General features: G+C 41.1%; 1 protein-coding gene across 3 annotated transcripts in view; it reads right to left on the bottom strand.

The window, feature by feature from the left end:
* The window catches only part of SLC8A1 (solute carrier family 8 member A1), a 412,805-nt gene that overhangs the window by 316,286 nt on the left and 73,633 nt on the right, over window positions 1–22,886 (bottom strand). For 2 of the 3 annotated variants that reach the window (XM_060168805.1, XM_060168807.1), the window contains exon 2: window positions 8,212–10,043. In XM_060168805.1, coding sequence (XP_060024788.1) covers window positions 8,212–10,043 — 1,832 coding nt within the window. Of the gene's footprint in view, window positions 1–8,211; window positions 10,044–22,886 lie in introns of those variants that run through there. The other variant, XM_060168806.1, reaches the window with a different exon arrangement.

Here is a 22,886-nt window from a genome sequence, read left to right as displayed (position 1 = left end):
AGGAGGCAACGTAGCCTTTACAGTCAGGCAGTCCTACTGCTAAATTCTAGATCTTCCCCTATTAGCTGTGTGACCCAAAGAAAGTTAGTTACTCTCTAAGCCTCAATTTCTTCATCTGCAAAATAGCACCTAACTAACACAGTTGTGAGGATTAAATCAAATGAATATTGTAAGGAAAACAGCATGAAACCTGGCTTTCAATATGTCTTGGTACCATCTCCGCCACCACTGTCGCTTCGCAAATTACCATCACATCCAAAACCACCACCTCCAACACCACCATTATCACCACCACGACCATCATCACCACCTGCACCACTACCACCACCATGTCCAAAACCACAACCTCTAATACCACCACCACCACAACCACCAGTATCATTATCATCACCACTATCACCTTCACCACCATCCCCACCACTACCACCATCATCACCACCTACACCATTACCACCACCATCACCACCACCATATCCAAAACCACAACCTCCAATACCACTACCATCACAACCACCAGTATCATTATCATCACCACCACCACCATCACCTACATACACCACTACCACCACCATCACCACCAGCTCCAGTATCACTGCCATTATCACCACTACCACCAGCACCACAATTACCAATACCATTACCACCATCGTCCTCATTTTACAGGTGAGGAAACTGACTCAGAGCTCAAGTAATTTGCTGAAAGTTACAAAGCTAGTAGGGGACAAAGGTAGATCTCCAATCCTGGGTATGGAAGCCAAGTTGAGAGCTCCTCCTAAGTCCACCTTTTATCTCAGAAAGCCTAACATGGAAAAGCCAGGTGGTCTTGGTTTCAAGGGTCACCCCAGGGCTTCAAGGGTACCCAGCACGCGGGATCTCTCTTACCTAACTTAAAAAATTGTATCTAGAAATAAAATATTCCAGGTTTGTCATTAATATCTGAGTTACCAGACATAGTGAAACTTCCCTGATTTCTGGTTGTTTTTGTCCCTTGCCTGCATATCTTCAACTGTCACAGAGAACACAATGCCTATTCCCCTATCTGACCCTATAGAGACACTGTAAGAGGGAAAGAAAATGTCATGGAGAGCACTGGGTCCTGGGGAGAAAGGCAGGAAATGAAAAGGCATTGTTTATTTCGCCTGGCTTTACAACAAGCCTGCTGTATAGGCCTGTAAAAAGAATGAGCTCTGGAAGGCTCAACCTTTGGCAAACAGATCTGGTATTACGTAGGCAGTCTGTCAAGCCAGGAGAGGAAGCAAAGGAGGAGATTTCCTTTAATTCTGCCCATATTGTTTACTGCTTGTTTTCTCTTCCAGGACTTTCTGGACTTCCCCACTCCCAGGACAGAAAGTGCAAGGCATTGTGGGAAGCCGGCAGCAAAACCCCACTAGCTGCTGGTTGGTTCCATTGACACCTTCCACAGGACTCCCCTCAGCTCGCTCACCCAAGCCAGTGATAAAGATCTCTAGTGCCACGGACCCACCTTGCATTTGGCTGTCCTTTCCTTCTTTCCTGCCACCTGGCCCAGAGCCACTTCTATTCTACTGTTGCAAGGATAACCCTTAAGAGTTGCATGGCATTTACAATGTAACAGGGGCCTAACAGCTTTCCTATCCCAAAGAATGAATCTCCAGTGAGCAGATTTCAGTAACCATGCCAGAACATGACCAGGATACCTTATAGGAAAACCTCTATGGTTCTCAAGCTATTGTAACCCATTGGCAATTTTCTACACCTCAGCTAACAAGGACAGAACAGCTAACAACAAATAAAACCCCATTACAGGTGCTACACCCTCAAGGTGGCTCCATTCAAAAGAATTAAGCACGTTTAAATCTCCTTCCATGGGTTACCAGTGACCTCAGGAAGGAAAACCAAAGAAAATCTTTTCCCACTTCACAATTTGATGTGACATCTGCCTGGGTTCTACCAAGATGATGGTTGTACACTGGTATCACCGAGAAGATGGAGGGAATGGGGAGGCAGAGTGGGTTAAGGGCTACTCCAGTTGTTATAGGATTAAAGGAAGTCAAAAGCATTTCTAGAGACCAAGGACTAATTCACTAAGTGCAAAAGAAAATACTGGCAACATTTTACTAGAAATCTTGTGAAGTTCGCTCAGAAACTCTAAGATGCAATGAGATATAAAGGGGCGAGGACATACGCTTTTTTTTAAAAAGTAGAACAGGTATTTTTTCATTTAACAATTTTTAATTTTTACGTTACTGTAGTAAAAAACATTTGACGAGATCCACCTTCTTAACCGATTTTTAAGAGTACAGCATAATATTGTTAACTACAGGTACAATGCTGTACGGCAGACTTCTAGAACGTACTCGTTTTGCATTACTGAAACTTTATACCTGTTGGTTAACAACCCCCCGTTTTCCCTTCCCTTTCCGCCGGCAACCACAATTCTGCTCTTTGCTTCTCTGAGTGATATCTCCTATCTATTTTAGATATCTCATATAAGTAGAATCATGCAGTATTGGTCTTCTGTGATTGGCTTAAAGGGATATATACTCAGATTAAGTTAAATGCCCTCATAATGACTTAAAATCCCATTAAATGAAATAATGCCATTTGCAGCAACATGGATGGACCTAGAGATTATGATACTAAATGAAGTAAGTCAGAGAAAGACAATTACCATATAATATCACTTACGTGTGCAATCTAAAATATGACACGAATGAACTTATCTACGAAACCGAAACAGATTCACAGACATAGCGAACAGACTCGTGGTTGCCAAGGGGGAGGGAGTTGTTGGGGAGGGACGGAGGGGGAGTTTGGGGTTAGCAGATGCAAACCAGTATATGCAGAATGGATAAGCAACAAGGTCCTACTGTGTAGCACAGGGAATTATATTCAATATCCTGGGATAAACCATAATGGAAAAGAATATAAATAAGAATGTGTATATATATATATATATATATATATATGCATATATATATATGCATTATATATATGCATATATATAATGCATATATGCATAACTGAATCACTTTGCTATACAGCAGAAATCAACACAACATTGTAAATCAACTATACTTCAATTAAAAAAATAAAATCCCACTAAAGAAAATGAATGGTCCCTGAGTCTTTCACTAATATTGAGAACCATCTTATTTATTGAAAATGTCCACACACTCAGGTTTACCAACTTATGATTCCATCTTAAAATGCACATCACATTTTTTTATCCAATTATGCTTCCAGCAAATGCAAATATTTTGCCCTAAATTAAGGCTTCTCCTACCACTTATACCTTATCTTTGTAATGATGTTCGTACTTCACAAAATATGTTATCTCATTAGCTCCCATTTTAGAGTATCTGGAGGATATTTCTTCTGTTTCCTTCATAATGATTAGCCCAGCGCTGAACGCAGATCAGGAGCTTAGCAAGTATGCGCAGATCGATTGTTATATAAATTCTTCTCTAACCCTGAACCAGAGAAACAAAGAGCCCCCTACGTGATAGCCTTGAATGATGACTCAGAAAAGAATCCATACTTTAAACACTTCAGTGTGTCTAAACTATGACATCTCCTCATGTGCTAAGATAAAACTTCTTTACATAACTATATCATAACCCCAGACTCTAATCAGCAGTGGGAAAATGAGGTTACAACAGCAAACACAGCAATCTGATTGACATGGTAAACAACCCTTCTGCACATAATCAATTTAGGCTCCCGCCAGCAGTGAATTAGAACTTGTCATTTTTTTTGGCTCTTACCCTGTCTTATTTTTTATAATAGTTATGCATGCATGAAAACATATACATTTATAAAAACATTTCTTGTAGTTATAGTTTAGATTTTCAGATGATACTACATGTGGTTCGCTTCTAAGAAGAGAGAAATATTCCAGACTGAAAAGATAACCCACCAAAGCAGAAGTCCATTAAAACCCTAAAATTATTCCACCCAAATTTCTTACATTACACAGGAAAACTTTATGTCAGTGTAAAATATCACGCTTCCGTCACTTTAATAGGCTAAACGTTACAGATAAAATGCTTCTGCCACAAAGTAAATCTGGAATATGTTGGATTCTAGGTAATATGTGCTAACGGTCTTTCTTGTCTAATACTACATTCTCTAGTTTTTTTCATCATTTTGGATTCCCCCAAACACACATTATTATTCTTGCTCTGATCATTTCAAATTTTCGAAATATTTTTTTCATTTTTTTAATAGCTGATTGCCTTCTCGTATTACATATTTGTTCTACTCTCAGAATTGAATTGCTATCTCATATAGCTAGGTCTTTACTCCTTGGGATTCCATAGAGCAAGAAAAGAATACTAGTAATATAAATAGCAAAACCAAAGTACTTATTTTCCGTGGAATATAATAATAATGATTCCACAAAACCTATATATTATTAAAAATTTCTTTTCTATGTATTTTTCCAAAAAAGTGATGCCAATATTTTGCATCCAAAAGCTATATTTGTTGAGATGTCTTGCATATCGTATGTGCTAGAGTTAATGAAGTTACAATCAAACTTGAAAATGTAATAGTCTTTAAAGCTAAATTAATTCTGGACAGATCCATTGCTTAACAAATTATGGCTAGAAACTCCCAGTAAAATGATTTGCTAAGCAAGATGTTATGTAAATTTTCCAACCTACATGCTTTGTTTTCCAACTTTGAATTTTAAATGTATAACAGTAAATGCTCATGATCTTTTGCGTAATCTTCCCCAAATGACATGATTGCTGGGCTATAACTAAGTAATTAAATTTGATTTGTATCTACTCTAGTTAATTAAACTTAACATTTTCCAGAACAGTCAAGCTAACACGTTAGACCTTGAAAAACCAAACAACATTTTGTAATAATTATTACCACTAAACTAGCATCATTAAAGAACAAACATCAGTAGCACTTCAAATCTGTGGATGTCACCTACCAAATCACAAATCAAATTAGCATATTCTTCATTTATTTTTTATTAGCTGTTAACATTAGACAGAATTCCCTGTTGAAAGTCAAGATCAGCTGGCATGGGTTTAGTATTTGTCACTGATTGAGTTTATACAAAAGCATGGGCTAACTGTTAATTATATCTATGTAATGAGTTTTTGCATTGTAATTTTCAAATGTTTTGCCGAGAATACATTTTATTAGAGACTACAAACACCACTTACCACTTACAGGTATTTTCCTCAAATATGGATTTTGATCTTAAAAGAGGTCATGTTGAAATAATTCAACTCATTTACATAAAAATATGAATGAATAGGTACAGACATGTTTATTTTCTAAACTTAAGAGACTTCTTCTACACTAAATATGAGGCAAAGATTAGGAATCTGTCTTGTTCTTAAAACCTATGAATCAGTAAACCTGATTGCCTCTTGATCTCCATCCCTGATCAGACTGGACCCTATTTCTACCTTGGTGAATGGCTTCTTAAACTTAGATATACTTTAAATCCAGGCTTTTCCAGGAATCTCTTTATGATGCTCTGGAAAGAATCATAAATTCTGGGTTCATGCACATCATTAAACAAACAAAAAAAATTTTTTTAAGTATCTAATGAAGCTCAGTGGCGTCAATAGTCCCATCTATGTATTTTAGGTTTTTGACAAAGTCATCTCTCAAGAGTAACGAATTGGATGAAATATAAATTCATTTTTAAAGATAAATCGAGTTGTGTCTACATAGTTCAACTAGGCTGCATGATGACAAACTCTCTTTCACTTGGATCTGACTGTGTGGACCTGGCATTGGAAACTACCAGAGGAAAAATGATCCATAACAAGAAAGAGTAAGGGATCTTGATAATATTATGTTTTTCTAAAAGCATTCTGTCTGAATTCTTGGTGCCTAGCCTAAGGCTAAGTCCCAGGCACTGCAATAAATTTATTCAAGCAATAGACTGATTAACCATCTACAAACCTCGTCAGTAGTAAAACTCTACAACATTAAGGTAAAAACGCCTTAAAATTAAAATTCTAGAAAGAAGAGAAAAATGTAGGGCTGTAATTTCATTTCACTTATAAATAAAATGTTTTGCCGTTGGTAAAATTTCATATCTCAACTTAGCAAATAAAATATAGGAAGAATTTTATAAAACTAGGAAATGGCCATTGATCTAGAATATGCCTAGAACACACATACAGAGATGCTGATAATTCCACCAGTTCTTACCGGCTTTCACAAGGTATCTAAAATTCTAAAGCTGAAATTTGGCAATATTCCTTCCTTAGCAAGAATGAAATCAATTTAACGGCACAGGCTGAATGTTTGAAATGGAGCTTGACAGAATAAATTATACCATCAAATCACTGTCTCTTTTTTTCCCTTCTTCATCTTCTACTACACTGTGCCCAAAAGAAAGTTATTTATTTATGCTTTGGTAGAAGTCCTGGATGGGAAAGTCTGCCTCTCGAACAAGTAGAGAGCCAGTATTCTCAGGAGAAAGCAAGATCACATTTTCTTGAGAAAACACCCTAAGTAAAATGAGTATATAAAACAAAACACTAATTTGCTCGTATTTAAGAGCTACCCTTGTGAGTTCATTTAACAACATGCAGTATTCCTTTAACAACATTCAATATCACTTGTAATCCATGTAAAACTGTATCAAATACAAGAGGGTTCAATAATTGAAATGATTATAAAATGGAATGAGCAAGAATTCCTAGCAAAGAAATAAAGTTTATGTGCTAATGTGGGCAGGATCACATTCAACACGGGCCTTTGGGAAAATCCTTCCTTGGGTGTGCAGTATATTCATTTGCTATTATATTACTATCTTTCAGTAAAATATTTGTCCCGACAAAACACATCTCGCTAAGCGGAACGTTAACAACGTAAGGACCAATGTAAACTAGATATTCAACAAAAGCTCTCCCCACATACACATCCGAAGATGGCTATTATCTCTCTTTGCTTGATTTCATTGTGATATCACACTAACTGTCCATCTCTATACAACAACGTCAAAGAGGTGATAGATACTGGAAGGCTCTTTCAGAAAAATCTGTTTCCTCTGCCCATCCGGCTCCCTTTGTTTTTGTTTTCCCTTCACTTCTTGTAGAAGAAATTTCATCTTGGAGAGAATGCACCCCATTTGATATATCACATGCCATTTACACAAGAGTTAACTATTTTGAGAACAAACTATATTTTATATTGTTTCTCCTGAAACTCCTAAGTTGCCAATGATTCCACCAACATAATTATCCACTGGAATGTCCTATTTTTGCACTGCAGATATTATAAATAGTTTCCTTTCGTCCTTCCAGTCTGGATACTGCTCATCGAGTCACATTTTCTGGTTTGCTTTTGGTAAGTGCAATGCCCCGGCCCTCGGCAAGGAAGGAGGAAAAGCTCTCTAAACGGCAGCTGTCTTTGGAATAATTATCGCACAACCCGCCATTCTGTGTTACAGTGTTGGCAGATGTCACTGTAAAGTGACAGTAGGAAAAGCAAATTGTTCCCCACTTTTTTTTCTCTGACCTGCTCCCTGTCAACTCGGATGCTTGGACAGAATCCTACTTCTCTCCCCATCCTTATACCAGCAGGGTAAAAGGGTTTGTTTAATCATGTAAAGTAAAATCAGACTGGAACTAAATAAGAGCTAAATGACTTTCCCCACTGGCATAAAACTGAAAAGGCAGGATTGGTCATTAAGTCATAATTAAGCATTAGCAGTTAAGCAGAAACATTATATAATCACAAAAACAGTGTCAGATAAAAGCAGCAGAAATCATTTCAGCCAGCCCTGGTAGCCAGGCAATTCTTTTCAAGGATGTTTCTTTTTTGGGCTCTCCCAATTTGTACACAGTAATGAAGTTAGGACATAATGGGAGGTTTTCAATGTTCCCTTTCTGTGTGTATATTACGTGATCAAGATAGAATACAAATTTTTCAACCCATCGTAAGTGCTTGGATAAATTCTGTCAGAAGACTCATTCTATAAATCTACTTAAAAACTATAAATGTACTTAAAAACTGTAAAAGTACAAAAGTAAAAATAAAATCAAATTAGGATCTCTGGGTATACAGTATATTGATCAGTGGTCTAGGAGCTAGAAGCTAGGATATTTCGATATTTTGAAAGTCGTCTTGTATAGTAACTACTCCATTCTTTCTTTGCCATTTAGTTTTTAAAAAAACAAGCACACATTCGCACATCCACAAACGCAACTCAACCACACACATAGGTATAAAGAAAGAACTTACACAATTTCATCGTTCTGGAACTCGAGCTCTCCGCACGTGTCCTCAAAGTCCTCTCCTCCGCCTCTGGCGGTCCCTTCAATGGTTTTATAGGGGACGATAACGTTTCCGCGTGCTCCAGATGTTCTCAATACTTTCACCTCCATGATGCCAATGCTCTCACTCACGTGAGTCACAGGTTCCTCAAAAGTAAAGATGCCTGCGTGGTCATCGTCAAAAATAGTCACGGTGGCAGTGGAGGGAGATCCCAGGCAAGCGAGTGTAGAGACATGATTGGCTTCCAGGATGCCATCTTCCGAGGCTTCAGAAGATACTTTGACGTTGCTGAGATGCACAAGGAAATTCTCATCTTCCTCAAAGATGTCGTCATCGATGATGCCAACTCTGATTTCCTTCTGGGTCTCACCAGGCTTAAAGACCACAGTTCCTTCGGTAAATTCGTAATCAGAGCCGGCATTGGCTGTACCATCCTCTGTTCTGAAGTCGACAAACACAGTGTTGGTCAAATCACCACCTCTGCGGATAATGGTCAGGGCTACCGTACCACAGTTCTCCAGACACTGATATGTTCCTTGTTCGAAGAAGATCTTACTGACGGGGTCATTTTCAGCCACTTCCGTGTTGACCTCGTGCATGCTGACGGCCTTCCTGGCTTGGTCAGCCGCATGCCTCTTTAAAATGTTGCCTGCTCCGGTCATCAGGCGGGTAGCCTGAATTCGGTAAAATGCTCGACTTTTTTGCTGCTGACTTAAGACCTGGTAGTTGGCTAATTCTATCAATTGCTCTATTTCCTTCTCCGGATGCTTCTGCTTGAGTTCCTTCAGAATCCTAGCCATTTCTCGCCTGGCTTCTTCATCATCTTGGTCCCTCTCATCGACTTCCAGAACTAGGGCACCATCTAAGAAACTGTCAACGTGGGAATTGACCACTTTCCCATCCATCTCAATTTCTGTCTTGGAAGATGGCCTGTCTCCTTCATGTTCAATAATCATTCCCCTCTGCTTGCCAGCCCGGTACCTCTTGTAGACATACTTGTAAAACAGAAGCCTCCTATCTGCCACCCAAGCGAACACAACACAGATGGGAAAGAAGAAGAAAGTAAGCAAACCTTCCCAGACCTCCACGACCCCAGGAGAGATGACAGACAAAATGATGTAAAGCCAGGTATAGGCAAAGATGCTCCAGGCTGCTGTCACAAAGAACACACGCAAATGCTTAATCTTCCTCGTCTCCCCATCTGGGACGACGTAAACACAAAGTGCAATAATGATGAACATATTGAATGCGGCACTCCCCACAATGGTGCTAGGACCGAGGTCTCCTGCAGTGAAGTTATGGCCACACACCTCAATTACTGAAAGGAGAATCTCTGGAGCTGAAGATCCCAGGGCCATCAAGGTCAGGTTGGACACCGTCTCATTCCAGATCCTCACAGTTGTCTTGGTGGTCTCTCCGTTGGGTTTCTTTATGGTGATTTCTTTTTCTTGAGACGTGATGACTTCTATAGAGGACATGAATCGGTCGGCAATGATAGAGACTCCGAGAAACATGTAGACCATGGCCACAAAATACACAGTCGCTCTAGCAATTTTGTCCCCAAAGGAAGGGTCTTGGGGCTCCCAAATGGGTAAAATCACCCCTTTCTTACAGTAATAGGAGCCAGTACACTCGCCGGTTTCATTGCCTTCTCCTTCCATTTCTGTCTCAGCGCTTATATGATCCACGTGGGAAAACAAGAGAGCCACCATGACTAACACATGAAATCCCATTGAAAAGGTGGGTGAGAGACTGAATCGCAGCATGTTGGACAATGGCAGAGTTCCAACTGTCCCAACCTACTGGGAAAAATAAGATAGGGGGAGGGTGGGGGGAAAAAATCACATCATTAGATCCAGATCCAAAGCATGACTAATTACTTATTTTTATTACTTTTACTAATGATTTGTTTATATTTGACTATCACAACATCTACGGAGAATCATGATTCTAAGAAACCATCTGTGATTAAGCAATCCTTGGTAACGTTTACAGCCCAGTCTCTCCACTTGAGGATTTTCTACATGTAATCCCCATTCACTGAGCAATGTACACAGCTGACTTACTGGAATGAAATGTTCAATTACATCCTTGCCTTGTTGAATACACATGCATGCATGCTAACAGCCAATGAGAAAAAACAAAAAATTTTGACACATTGAATAATTTTCTCCTTGTTGCTAAGGCAGATTTCCTTTTAAACTGTGGTTAGTACAATCACCTTCCAGAAACTGTTTCATCCCCAAAATCACCTCGTTAAGAGTGATGCTATGAAATTTAGACTCTAAAAATCCTACCAACGCAAGGCTTGGTGATGATCTTAAATTCTAGAGCACAACTTTTCACTGCATTTCATGAAATCATGTCCTATGGCTCTTGGCAGCAGAGAAATCTTCAAGCTTGCTTGCAGTCAAAGCTCAATGGCATTTGTACTTGAGAGGAAAAAAAATCTGCTATAAGGTAATATTTCCACACATTAAGTACAGTTTTTAAAAGCACGTTTTAACGAGAGCACGTTTCCTCCTAATTTTCAGCAAGCCCAGGTCTCCTGTTGCATTAGCAGCCGGGCATCTTGTTCCTCAAGCACTGCTCTTCATATCTGTGTACAGATCTCGCTCTAGAATCTGCAGGCTGCCCACACAGGAAGGGGAGATAAGCAGGTCCAGGTCTAGGAGTGTGTAAGTAAGACTCTTGCTTGGCAGGCTGTGAAATCAGCGTTACCAGCCATAAAATGTTCCTTCTCTGTGTCGATGTCAGACTCGCCATGGTCATTCTAAAATACATATTAGTTCTATAGAGGATTCAAGTGACCCAAAAATGCAAGGGCAATAATCCCATCTAAATTAGCTCATGTGACAAAATGACAGTGACCACAACGTATACATGTGATGAAGGGCAGTAAGCAATTAGGGATATGGCAACAGCATCACTGGCGGGGGAATTCAGGTGCATGGTAGCTCCATCCACCACTCTGCCTTGCTTACCAAGCTGTGTGCCTCTCAGTGACCTTGTATCACCTCTGATTCCAGGGCTCTGGTGAAGGTGGTGGGGGCAGGCGCTGAAGCTAAGAAGGGTCTGCTCCAAGTCAGGGTAGGTCTGTTCTGGAAAGCCAGTTATGGTTATGACACCGGATAACACGGGGATAAGAAGGGTCCTGAGACAGAGCTTAGCCCTGTGGCCTGACACAAAGTTAAAAGTGGAGCTGAGTTAGACCCGCTCATAGCCTCAGGCCGTCTGAGAGTCACACCCACATTCACCTAGACTCTCTGGCCTATGTTTGAGGCTGATGGCTTATACTGAAAACTGCACCTGGGCCCAGGAGAACCTCCACCCTGGCCCAGCCCATTCTGACACACCCTCCGCAAGCCCACCATCACCTAAAGTCCTTGTTTTTAGCTCATCAATGTTGGGGGATAAGTTTCGACCGTTTTCCCATGCTAAAGAAGACACAGCGGAGGGCTGCGGTGGTGGAATTCCATTCTAAGTAAAAGGTCGAAAACTAGAAGAAGCGTATTTTCAAAATATGCAAAAGTTCACGGTCAGTGTGTCTACTTGTTCAGTCATTACTGGGCTTGGGTGGGTTATAGGATTTCTCCTTAAAACAAGGTAACATTGAACCATCCTGTAAGAGCAGTGGCAGACCCAGTTCTAACTCCCTTATGCCACAATTTATTCCCCATATTAATGAGCCACACAGACAAATTTAAAAGGGTATGCTAGGCTCTCTTCTAGGTCCTGAGAATCCATCAATGAATTTTTTTTAAAGTCTCCATCTTTGTGGACCTTATATTCTAATGGCGAGGAAACAAACAAATAAATGTAAATGTCAGATGGTAAAAAGTACTATAGTGGTGGGGGGTAGGGAGCAATTTCAATAGGACAGGAAGTCTATGAGTGTCAGTGTGTGAGTGTGTTAGTGTGTGTGTCAGTGTGTGCACACACATGGCATGCATGATTTTATAATGGATGGTTTAAAGAAGGCCTCTCTGATAAGGTGCAAAGGACTTTGAGCAAAGTCCTGAAGGAAGAAAGGGGCCAAGCTTTGTGGATAGTTGCAGAAAGAGAATTCCAAGATAAGCGCAAAGACCCAGATGAGAATTGTGCTCTGCACAGTCTGGGAACCACGAAGAAACCAACGTGCTGAGAGGGCAGTGAGTGAAGGGAGCAGGGCTCAAGAGCTGGGAACACAGTGGGGGATGGATTACGAGGGCCACTGAGGACATTATAAGATGCTGGCTTTGACTGTGAGGGAGATGGGAATCGTAGGGAGGTTCCGATCAGAAGTGTGATGTGAGCTGATTTTCCTTTTCAAGTGATCTCTCTGCTCGTTCAGTGAAGAATAGACTATAGGGGTAAGAGTAGAAACAAGGAAGCCAGTATTTGCCTATTATAAAAAACAAATCTGATTTATAAATGACCCCCAATGCCTGCTAGGTATATAAAACGATACGGTAAAGATCTAAAGTTTAAAAAGGAGAAAGAAACATTTGCAGTGACCCTTTTGGAAGATTTACAGCTTAAAAAACGTCTTGGTAACCTGTCAGGATCAGAAAGGTTAAGTATTTGCTCAGAGGGAGTAGGACAGAACACAGAGAGCCAACACTGGACAGAGACTCGAGGCTGCGCCTGTCGCCAGAACTGATAGAATTAACCACTCCCTTCAAACCACTGCCAAGTCTCATCATTCCATTCCTCACGTTTCAGCCAAAACAAACTTCCTAAAGTGCAGAGCAGACTCTCTCACTCCCCTTAAAACTCTTCGTGGGCTGCCTATTGCCCTGAAGACAAACCCAAATCCCCTCAATAGGGCGTTTATACCGTTTAGGATCCGGCCTCTGAGCTCCAGAATCTGGGAATTCTCTCCACTCCCTGAACACGACAACACTTTCTTACCTCCAGGTCTTTGCACGTTGTGTTTTCTGTACCCTGAACTATTGTCCTTCTTAGAAGGAGGTTTCAAAATGGCACAACAGCAAATCAGAGTTGATTGCCTGAGACCGAAATACCAGGCTCCATTTTTAAACACTGTCCCAGACACCATGCTAAATTCTTCACAGGGGTCCTTATATCGAATACTTCTAAGAACCAGCATTGCCCTGTTACACAACTCCTAATGTTGCCATTTCCACTAGAGTCTGTGTGAACAGCACCCCTGGACTTGTGCAGTGCACAGTGCCCTAACAATAGCCCTATAGGATAGATATTATAAGCCCATTTTGTAGGTGGGAAGACTGAGGCTCAGACAGGTTCAGTTCTTGCTGAAAGTCAGACACATAGCAACTAAGATTCAAAGCCTGGTCTGTCTCTGAGATGATATAATTCACTGCTCCGTTCTACCATCCCTGAGAGTATGGAAAATAATCTTGGAGAATGATTGGATCTGGGCTTGGACTAGCCCACTGGAAAACCTCCTGGCTCCCAAGAGGAGGACCTAGGTAGCAAAAGTCCCACAAGCCCGGTTCTATGTTATGGATTAGAGGCTTAGACAAGCATTCACAGCTCTGAGGTAACCTGTGGGCTGGGATGTTCCTAGAGACAGCTGACCCCCGCTTTCCCACCTTTTAGCAATTACCTGGCAACCTCTCCTGCAAGTACTCTCAGGGCAATCTCTTAGGTCTGCCCCACCCACATCTCCCAATATGTTCTCAACCCAAAGGGCACCAATGTTTAAGGGTGGACTGAGCAGTAAAAATCCATCATCACTATCAGAGAAAAAGGAAGGGGGCTTCTGAGGTTAATTCAAAAATGTCATAATTATATTCAAAAGGTGGCAGTGGTCTAATTTGTGAAGTCAGTGGACAAAAAACACTGCTATAACTTATTAGCCATGAAGCAACTGGAAAGAACTCTCTGGACTTCAGTTTCTTTCTTTATTAAATTAACGCCAAATCTAAATGCTTGTGAGGATATGGGGTAGGTGTCATCTAAATGAGAGTTCTTTCTTCATTTTTTGTCTCCATTCTTTTAGGGTCTTGCCTCTGTCATCAGATTCAAAGAGATCTCTACCTGACTCTCCCCACTTTCTCCTCAAATATATATGTTCATGAAAATTAAGCAGGAAATAGAGGCCACTGATATGTTGGTCTGCTGCCTGGCCTTCTTCTGCCCTGATCTACTGAACTCTGTAACACAGGGTAGGCTGATCTTCATGGTGGTTTCAGATCAACTCTTAACATCCACAGCTAGTTCTTACTTAGGAATATCCATTACATCATCCAAATGAGCCTTCAGCACAGTAGCAAGAATACTCACATTATCTTCTGCTCACTATTTATTTATTTGTAAATTTATTTATTTATTTGTTTTTATTTTTGGCTGTATTGGGTCTTCATTGCTGTGCACGGGCTTTCTCTATCTGTAGTGAGCGGGGGCTACTCTTTGTTGCAGTGTGCGGACTTCTCATTGTCGTGGCTTCTCTTATTGCAGAGCACGGGCTCTAGAGCGCAGGCTCAGTAGTTGTGGCACACGGGCTTAGGTGCTCCGCAGCATGTGGGATCTTCCCAGGCCAGGGATCAAACCCGTATGCCCTGCATTGGCAGGTGGATTCTTAACCACTGCACCACCAGGGAAGCCCTCACTATTTATTTGAAAACAAACCAAACAGCCCCAGAACCTAGAGATGGCAGACCTGAATGGAACTGACAAAGGATGGTGAACAGGTATCAAACTGAGTGAGCCCAGCCACCTATGTTGAAGGGAGAGGTCCCAAAAATGGATGTATGTACCTGCAAGACAGATCTTTATCAAAACTGCCACAGTGGAGGTCCAACGAGCAGTTAGGCAGCGCAGCAGTGAGGAACTATGGCGGTTTTGACTACAAGGAGAACTGACTCAGACAGAAGGAATACCTCTGGCATTCTCACCAGTCCTATGCTTGGGGCAGCCTAATCTCATTCTGCTGACTGGCAGCTGGGGTTATTCCAAGGAACTCCCTGACTCTCCATCAGGACCTGGAATCCCCTTCTATGTGATTCTTGCTGACTGAAAGCCTAAAGCTAAGCAGTGAATCTGTTTCTAAGGCAACAGTAAAGCAACCATAAATTCTTATTCACTATGGATGCAAGCACTTCCAAATTCTTCTAGACAAAGAGATGATGCCAGAGGATGACTTTTCTTATCTGATCATCCACTGAGGGTGCCAATTACTGTTCTGGCCCTCAACCTCAGGCCATCAGGCCATGACCACACTTCAGAAAGGAGCTCGTTCAGTTTCCACAACGACTCTCTGCTATTACTTTTTTTTTTCTTTCCAGAGAGAGTTGCTTCTTTGCTGCCTGATAAATGAGGACAGGTCCTCTAGGAGACAAGCTGTGAGACATCACATAAGGGGCTCAAGCCCTCTTGCCTAAGCTTACAAGACTGGAGTCAGGACCCTGTCCCATCTCAGAAAACACCCACCTCATTCATCAAAGGTAGCAACTGGGGCGACAGGCAACGTGGCCAAAAAAAGAAAGATGGATTTAGGATTTAGGACAATGAATATGTTATTGAAAAGTCATGAGACTCTTTTTCTGTACTTTGTTTTTTGATATAGAAATTACTTTTTAATGAAGTATAGTTGATTTACAATGTTGTGTTAATTTCTGCTGTACAGCGAAGTGACTCAGTTATACACAGATATGCACTCTTTTTTATATTCTTTTCCATTATGGTTTACCCCCGGATATTGAATATAGTTTCCTGTGCTATATGGTAGGACCTTGTTGTTTATGCATTCTATATGTAATAGTTTGCGTCTACTAACCCCAAGCTTCCACTCCATCCCTTCCCCACCCTCCACCCCCTTGGCAACCGCAAGTCTGTTCTCTATGCCTGTGAGTCCTAGAACTTATTACTTTTTATACACTATATAATTTATTTAATGGTTCTGCTTATTGTCTCTCTCTCTCTCTCTCTCTCTCTCTCTCTCTTTCTCTTTCTCTCTAACGGATGTCAACGCTGTAAGAGTAGGGATTTCTGTCTCTTTTGTTCACCCAGTTCCGAGAGCAGAGCCTGCTATATGGAAGACGCACAGCACCTGCTTTTATTAAATGAATAAAATATTTCTCATTGGGTCATGTGCTGATTCACCAAATCTCTGATGTGGAATCAGAATCCGAGGGCTGAACCCAGGCCTATGCATTTAGAAATGTTCCTTATGTAAAAGGGATGCCCCTAAACTGAGCGGAGGCCGGTGTCAGACTGAAAAGCCAATGTCAGTGTTGGGTAGAGGAGAGGAATTGTGATTCAGTCATTCACAGAGAACCTCAGGCTAGAAAACCTGATCTCCAGCATCAGGAGAGGGGCTGGGACCCTGACATTTTCCCCAGCACCTGGTAGTTGGTCCTCCTATACCAGCCCTGGCTTGCTGATTTCTTCTGGAATGCCAAGATCATCTGCTCTGTTGAGAGGGTCCTAATATTTTGCACATCCTCAAGGGAGCATATCTTCTTCTCCTTTCAGGACACTAAAAAGACATCTAGTCAAACACCAACCCCCAATCACCTGTATTACAGAGGCCCCATAAAAGGGAAAGAGCACGAAGAATTTAAATATATTACCTCTGCATTCGGACATGGATATATGGGTAGAAGGAAGAAAGGTGGAGAATAGAGTCTTCCAATGGAAGGAAGAATTTGAAGGGAAGATACTCTGCTAATCTTGGTCTCCATGTAGAGTCAGCCAGGACGATCCTCAGATGTGTTCTGCCAGGACCAAGGGCAGTGGAAGGGCCCCCCTCAGGGGCCTTTATGACAATCATGACTGCCACCACTGACTGAGCACTTGATTTGTCCCAGGTGCTCTATTGATTACTCTGCATTCGCTATCTTTTCTGACAATATTGCAAGGAGGTACTGTCATTCCCATTTTACAAACGAGAAAAAATAAATCGTTCATCAAAGTAAACCAGGCTGAAATCATACGAACATAAGTGACAGACAGGATTTAAATTCAGGCATTTTGCATGATAAACAGAATGCTTTCCAAAACGGCAGGACCTTTTCATTTGTTTGTTTTCACTACACAGGTTAGCAATACTGTTCTGTCTTAGCAACTTACTTAGGTACTTAGTGTGGAATAACCTTCCCACGCTGCCCCTCCTTCCCACCTGAATAAACGTGTGTCTTTGGATCATCTCATTCACGTTTCCCTCTCCTGTCTCATGCCTGCCCACCCCGCAAGAAAGGCTTTTTGTAAGCACTCCTATTCATCACATAGCAAGGGAAAGAGGATCCACTTGGGGGATCATCAGCTAAAATCTGAGGTCTGAAATCCCTCCAAAGTCATGTAATAATCTCAAGGTTTTTCCATTCAGTCAGGAGAAAAGAAAATAGAGAATGAAATCCTAGCCATGAACAAGCAAAACTAAAATAAAAGAGGGCAATGCAGAAAGCTGGGGAGAATGATACTGAATTTTAGCCTAACAAGGAAGTTAATACTTGGCCCTAAAAACAATAAGTCAATATTTTTTCGAGAATCTCAATGCAGCAGCCCACAGATTTACTGTCTTGGGGTCAAGACACTAATTTTTAACTGTTAAGTAATCCAAATAAAAGGGAAAACAACACATTCATTCATGGGTTTGTCTGCCAAGTTTTTCTTAGCCACTCGTATGTACCAGACACCATGTTACAAAGATGAATAAGATAATATCCCCCCCCCAAAAATAAAAAGATAATATCCCCAAAGAAGCTCACATTCTAGTGGGGCCTTACAAGAGTCAAGGAGTGAGTCCCCTTTCTGGAAGACATAACTCTTTCATTAGTAGGGGATCACAGAAGAGGAGAGATTTTCCAGGGATTCCGACAGTGAGACCGTGACTACACCTGGACGCTCTCAAAGTGGACCACCTAGTTCCCAGGTTAACATATCTGGGGTCTTGGGGTCATAAAACTGGGCTTCTAGAAACCTCCAACTGCTCAGCATACAGTCCTGTAATCAAAAGATCTCAAATGTAGTGAATTCCCGGAGGAGGGCCTTGGATCGCCTTTTCTGTACTCTGAATCTTTCAGGGGCCTTGTGTTGGACAATGGTTACTATTTCAGGTAATAATTTGGTCACCATCCACCCTGAAGAGAAAGAGCAGCCTTTCTTTGATGTTCAACCTTACACACTGAAAAAAAAAAAAAAATGAGGCCATATGCATGCATTTATTTCTGGGTCACCAAAAAAGATTTCCTACCTAAAAATATTTTCCACACTAGCTTGTTGACATTTCACCTTCAGACCTTTGTTTCAGTGAAGTAGAGCCCTCCTGGTATTTCTAGTTCTAAGAGAGGGGATCATTCATTCATTTGTTCCTCAAACACTTATTGAGGGCTTCTATGTGCCAAGCACCAGACCCAACACCGTGGGAAGTACAAAGATGATTGACTCATGGCCCCTGTTTCTGACGAAGTTACAGTCTTCCAGTAATAGTTACTCAAATGACCATGAATAGAAGAATATGGAAAATTCCATAAAAGGAGGGGACTAGAAGGATGACAGAAGTCGGAGAGAGTTGAGGACATTCCAGAAGGAAGCAATGATATGACAAAAGGCATAGAACAATGCTTTTTCAACTTCAGGTCACCTAAGGATCATCTGGAAAACTCACTGAAGTACAGGCAACTGGGCCCTATCATCAGATACACAGTATCTCTAAGGAGGAACCCCCAAATCTGAATTTTCCCAAGCACCCTAGGTGATTCTGATATGGATGGTCTTGGCATTGGCACGTAGGGTAGAAAGGCAGAACTGGGTAGGAGGAAAAAACTGGCATAAAGGGCATCGGGCATGTTTAGCAAACAAAGACTGGAGAGCAGAGGACTTAAATAAGGTCCTCGATGGAAGGCAGTACCTTAAAATTAGAAGATAGCGTTTGTTGTAATATCAGTAAGTTGTTGATATGAAACAGTGTATCAGATGGGCTCTCGTTGTCACAGATTGGGACTCCAGACAGCATCGAAATATGAAGCCCCTTGGTGACTGTGTGTGTGAGGTAAGACAGAAGAGGGTAGAGAAAAATGGACCCTAACAGGAGCATCAACAGGGCCCCCCAAAGAGGAGATTAAATCATTGGGAGTAACTTACACGTACTTGGTAATTTTGCCAAGGGTTTGTTCTGCTTTCCTTAAGGAGAAACAGCTAAGGATGGCTAGGACTCCACATAGACACAGGACAAAGAACCAGACCCACGGAAGTCTTCAGAGACCTTCTAATCAGGTTCTGTCCACAAGCCCTGAACAGAGGTCAACAGTACACAGCAACAAAAACCCCAAACTGGAAGGCTTAGGTGGTGAGAAAAGCTGTGCTCTTTACATGAGGGGCTCTGGGTGGAGCCTCACCAACTCCCCTGTTCCTTCAACTCAAGGGTAAATCTTTGCAGTCCCTCTTCTGGCTTTCTAGTCTGCCTCTTGGGACTGGGGATGTTTAACACAGACTCCAATTTCAAGCTATGTGATAGGAACATGCAGATGTCTTTTTAAAAAAAATCTTTTTTAATAAGGAAAATACTGGTTATGTGAAGAGAGGCTGGTGAATTTCATCAGCTTTCTCCCTGAGTCATTAAGCTTCATCTTCCAGCAGATTGCTGTTTGGGGGATACGACCCTATCAACTCGAAGTTTGTAGGTCTTTTATATTTTCCTGCATAGTCAAAAAGCATAATCCTTTAAAGAATAAGATGCTCTTGAGGAGAACAGAAGTAGGAAGTAAAAAGAAATTAAAAAAAAAAACACCTCAAGTTGATACTCACATAATGGTGACCCTTCATCAATATTCTAAAGTTCCTGACAATATACACAGTGACATGGGTCTAAAACTAGGTGTGTATGTATATACAAAAAATCCATTTTTTAAATGGAAGCAGCTTAAGAAGGAACTAACCAAATTTTTGTTTACAGAAATAAATTGAGTAGCTTTTTGGGAGGGAAAATATGAACTTTTTACACAAAACCCTGAACACAGTTTATGAAACATACAGTTTCTCTACTAGGTAAGGTATCTAGTGAACATGTCCTTTAAACCAATCCCATACACCTGTATTTGAAGAATTGTTTAAATATCGGCTTATGGCTTATGGTTTTAATGTTGGTAACTATGCCACAACTATTATGTTATTGTCTTTTTGTGATAGGTGAGGATTACATAGGAGCTTTTGAAAAAGAGAAAAAATTTAGTGGAGAAAGAAATACTCATCATTTAATCATTTCATTAACAAGTGAAAATAGTAACCTGCCTATTAAGTCCTTGCTTAAGCAAGGACTGTTTTCACCAGGATCAATGACTAATGAGAGAACATGCATTCCTTCCTTCATTCAGCAAACACTGAATGTCTATTATACATCTGGCAAGATATGCGGGGCTAGAACCATGAACTAAACAAGACACAATCTCTCTCTTCCCTGAATTTATTATCTAGATGGGAAGACAGATGATAGATGTTAATTTAAATTGTTACAGAAAGAAGCATTTATTAATTGATAAATGCTATGAAGGAAAAACACAGTCCTACAAGAGTCAGTAATGGAGAACCTGACCTACTAGGGTATTAGGGAAGACTGCTGATGAAATAACATGAGTCAAAACTTTTTAAAAGACACTCAGCAGGAAGCCAGGCTAAAGGTTGCTGTAGTGCAAGGCCTTAGGTTAACACTTATGCAATTACCCTTCTCTGTAATGGGATTACTCACAGACCTACCTTCTTAGATATGCTGGGCATTGAGATCATGTTTAGACAATACTAAAAACAGCTTCCGTAATTTACATGAGAGTTTTCCCCTCTGAGGTCATAGCCAGACAGTTGAAATTAATTGCATGCTGCTGGGGGCAATATGGTAGATTGGAAGGGTCGTTGGTCTAGGAGCCAAAAGAAATGAGTGCTGGTCTTGGCTCTCACTGGCCAGTCATGTGGCCTTGGACAAGTCATTTTCCCTTTCTCAGCCTCGTCTGTAAAACTGAGGAATTTGGCTAACAACCCCAAGCTATGATATTCTGATCCCTCACTTTGGCATTCAAGGTCATCAATATGTTGCCTGTCTAACTCCCCAGGCTTACTGTTCCTGGTAGACAACTGAGCTACTAAATAAAAATTACCCAAATATGCACCTGTTTTTCTTTCTCATGCTTTTCTACCCGTCCTCCATGACCCATCTCGAATGTCCAATTCCCCTTCATTAAAATGCGTTTAGTGCCAGGAAGGCCCCTAAAAGTCATCTAACGTTGCCCCTTCCCCTTTTTCCCCCACATGAAAACTCAGGCCATCATAACTTAAAAGACTTTTTCAAAGCCATGCATCTCAGAAGTGACAGAGCCAGGCTCTAAAACAAGGTGTCTAAGTTTCTAGGCCAGATCTCTTCCCAGGACACCAACCCCTATTGCTGGGTTTCCTGCAGCCCCCTAAGACGGCCTGTGTGTATCTCTTACAATCTGTGTCTCAAGGGAGGCTCAAGAGGGAGGGGATATGGGGACATGTGTATGCATATGACTGATTCGCTTTGTTGTGCAACAGAAACTAACATGGTATTGTGAAGCAATTATACTCCAATAAAGATCTATTAAAAAAAAAGAGTTGGCAAACTATGGCCAACGGGTCATATTCAGCCCACCACCTGTTTTTATAATGCCTATTTAATTATTTTTTACATTTTGAAATGATTGAAAAAAATTTAAAAAAACAATATTTCATGACATGAAAATTATATGATGTTCAAATTTCAGTGTAAGTAAACAATGTTTTACAGAACACAGCATGTTCATGCATTTAAGTATCGTCAATGGCTTTCATGCTACAACAGCAGTGTTGAGTAGCTGTGACAGGCTCTGTGGTCCACAAAGCCAAAAATATTTACTATGTGGCTTTGAAAAACAGCTTTGTGACCTCTGGTGTAGTCCTTATGTATGCCCTTATTTTCGAGCTCTCCACGGCGACCTTCGCAATTAGCATGTCCACATAAAGGCGCACAGGTAGAAACAGTGCTCTCTCACTGGTCATCTCTCAAGTAGGAAGGACCAATCCTCACTGAGCACTCATGTGCCAGGGGCAGTTCCAAATGTTTTACAAGCATTAATGTATTATTCCTCACAAAAACCCCATAAGGTTCTCTACTACTATTACTCCCATTTCATAGATGAAGAAAATGAGGCACAGAAAAGTTAAGGATCTTGCACAATGTTAAATATGCCATTTGTTGAATTCAAACAAATATTAAAACTAACATGATATGCCTGCTGACCTCAGAGAACTCTGGTCTGAGTACCATAGGGAACTTCATTGCTTTTGCCAATATCCTCGATATAGAAGCAAATTCATAGTTTTCTTTCCACCTGAGGAAATCATTGCTGGACATCCACGGACTCCTGAGGCCAGAAAACACAGGCACATTTCTAGAGGGCTTCTATAGTATCAAAGAAAAAAGGGAGATGTAACTTTGGTGAAATGACTTCAGAGTCATAGATCTAGATTCAATAATGTCCCATTTCACTCTTATTGAGTCACTTAATTTCATATGGCCTCCATTTGCTTATTTGTTAATTAAAAAACTAGCTGATCTCTGATGTGTCTTCCAGTGCTAGCTATGGGTCTAAGCAGCACGAGCACTGATAAGGAGAAGTTCTGAAAAAGGGCCAGGGGCAGCTGCGCGGCCAGGAGAAGAAAGTGAGGAGTTAAGTTGGGGGGGGGGG

The sequence above is a fragment of the Lagenorhynchus albirostris genome, chromosome 13 (genome assembly GCF_949774975.1).
Source record: "Lagenorhynchus albirostris chromosome 13, mLagAlb1.1, whole genome shotgun sequence".
In the NCBI taxonomy this organism is placed as follows: domain Eukaryota; kingdom Metazoa; phylum Chordata; class Mammalia; order Artiodactyla; family Delphinidae; genus Lagenorhynchus; species Lagenorhynchus albirostris.
Note: the sequence above shows the minus strand (reverse complement) of the source record. Positions and strands in the feature narration are given on the sequence as shown.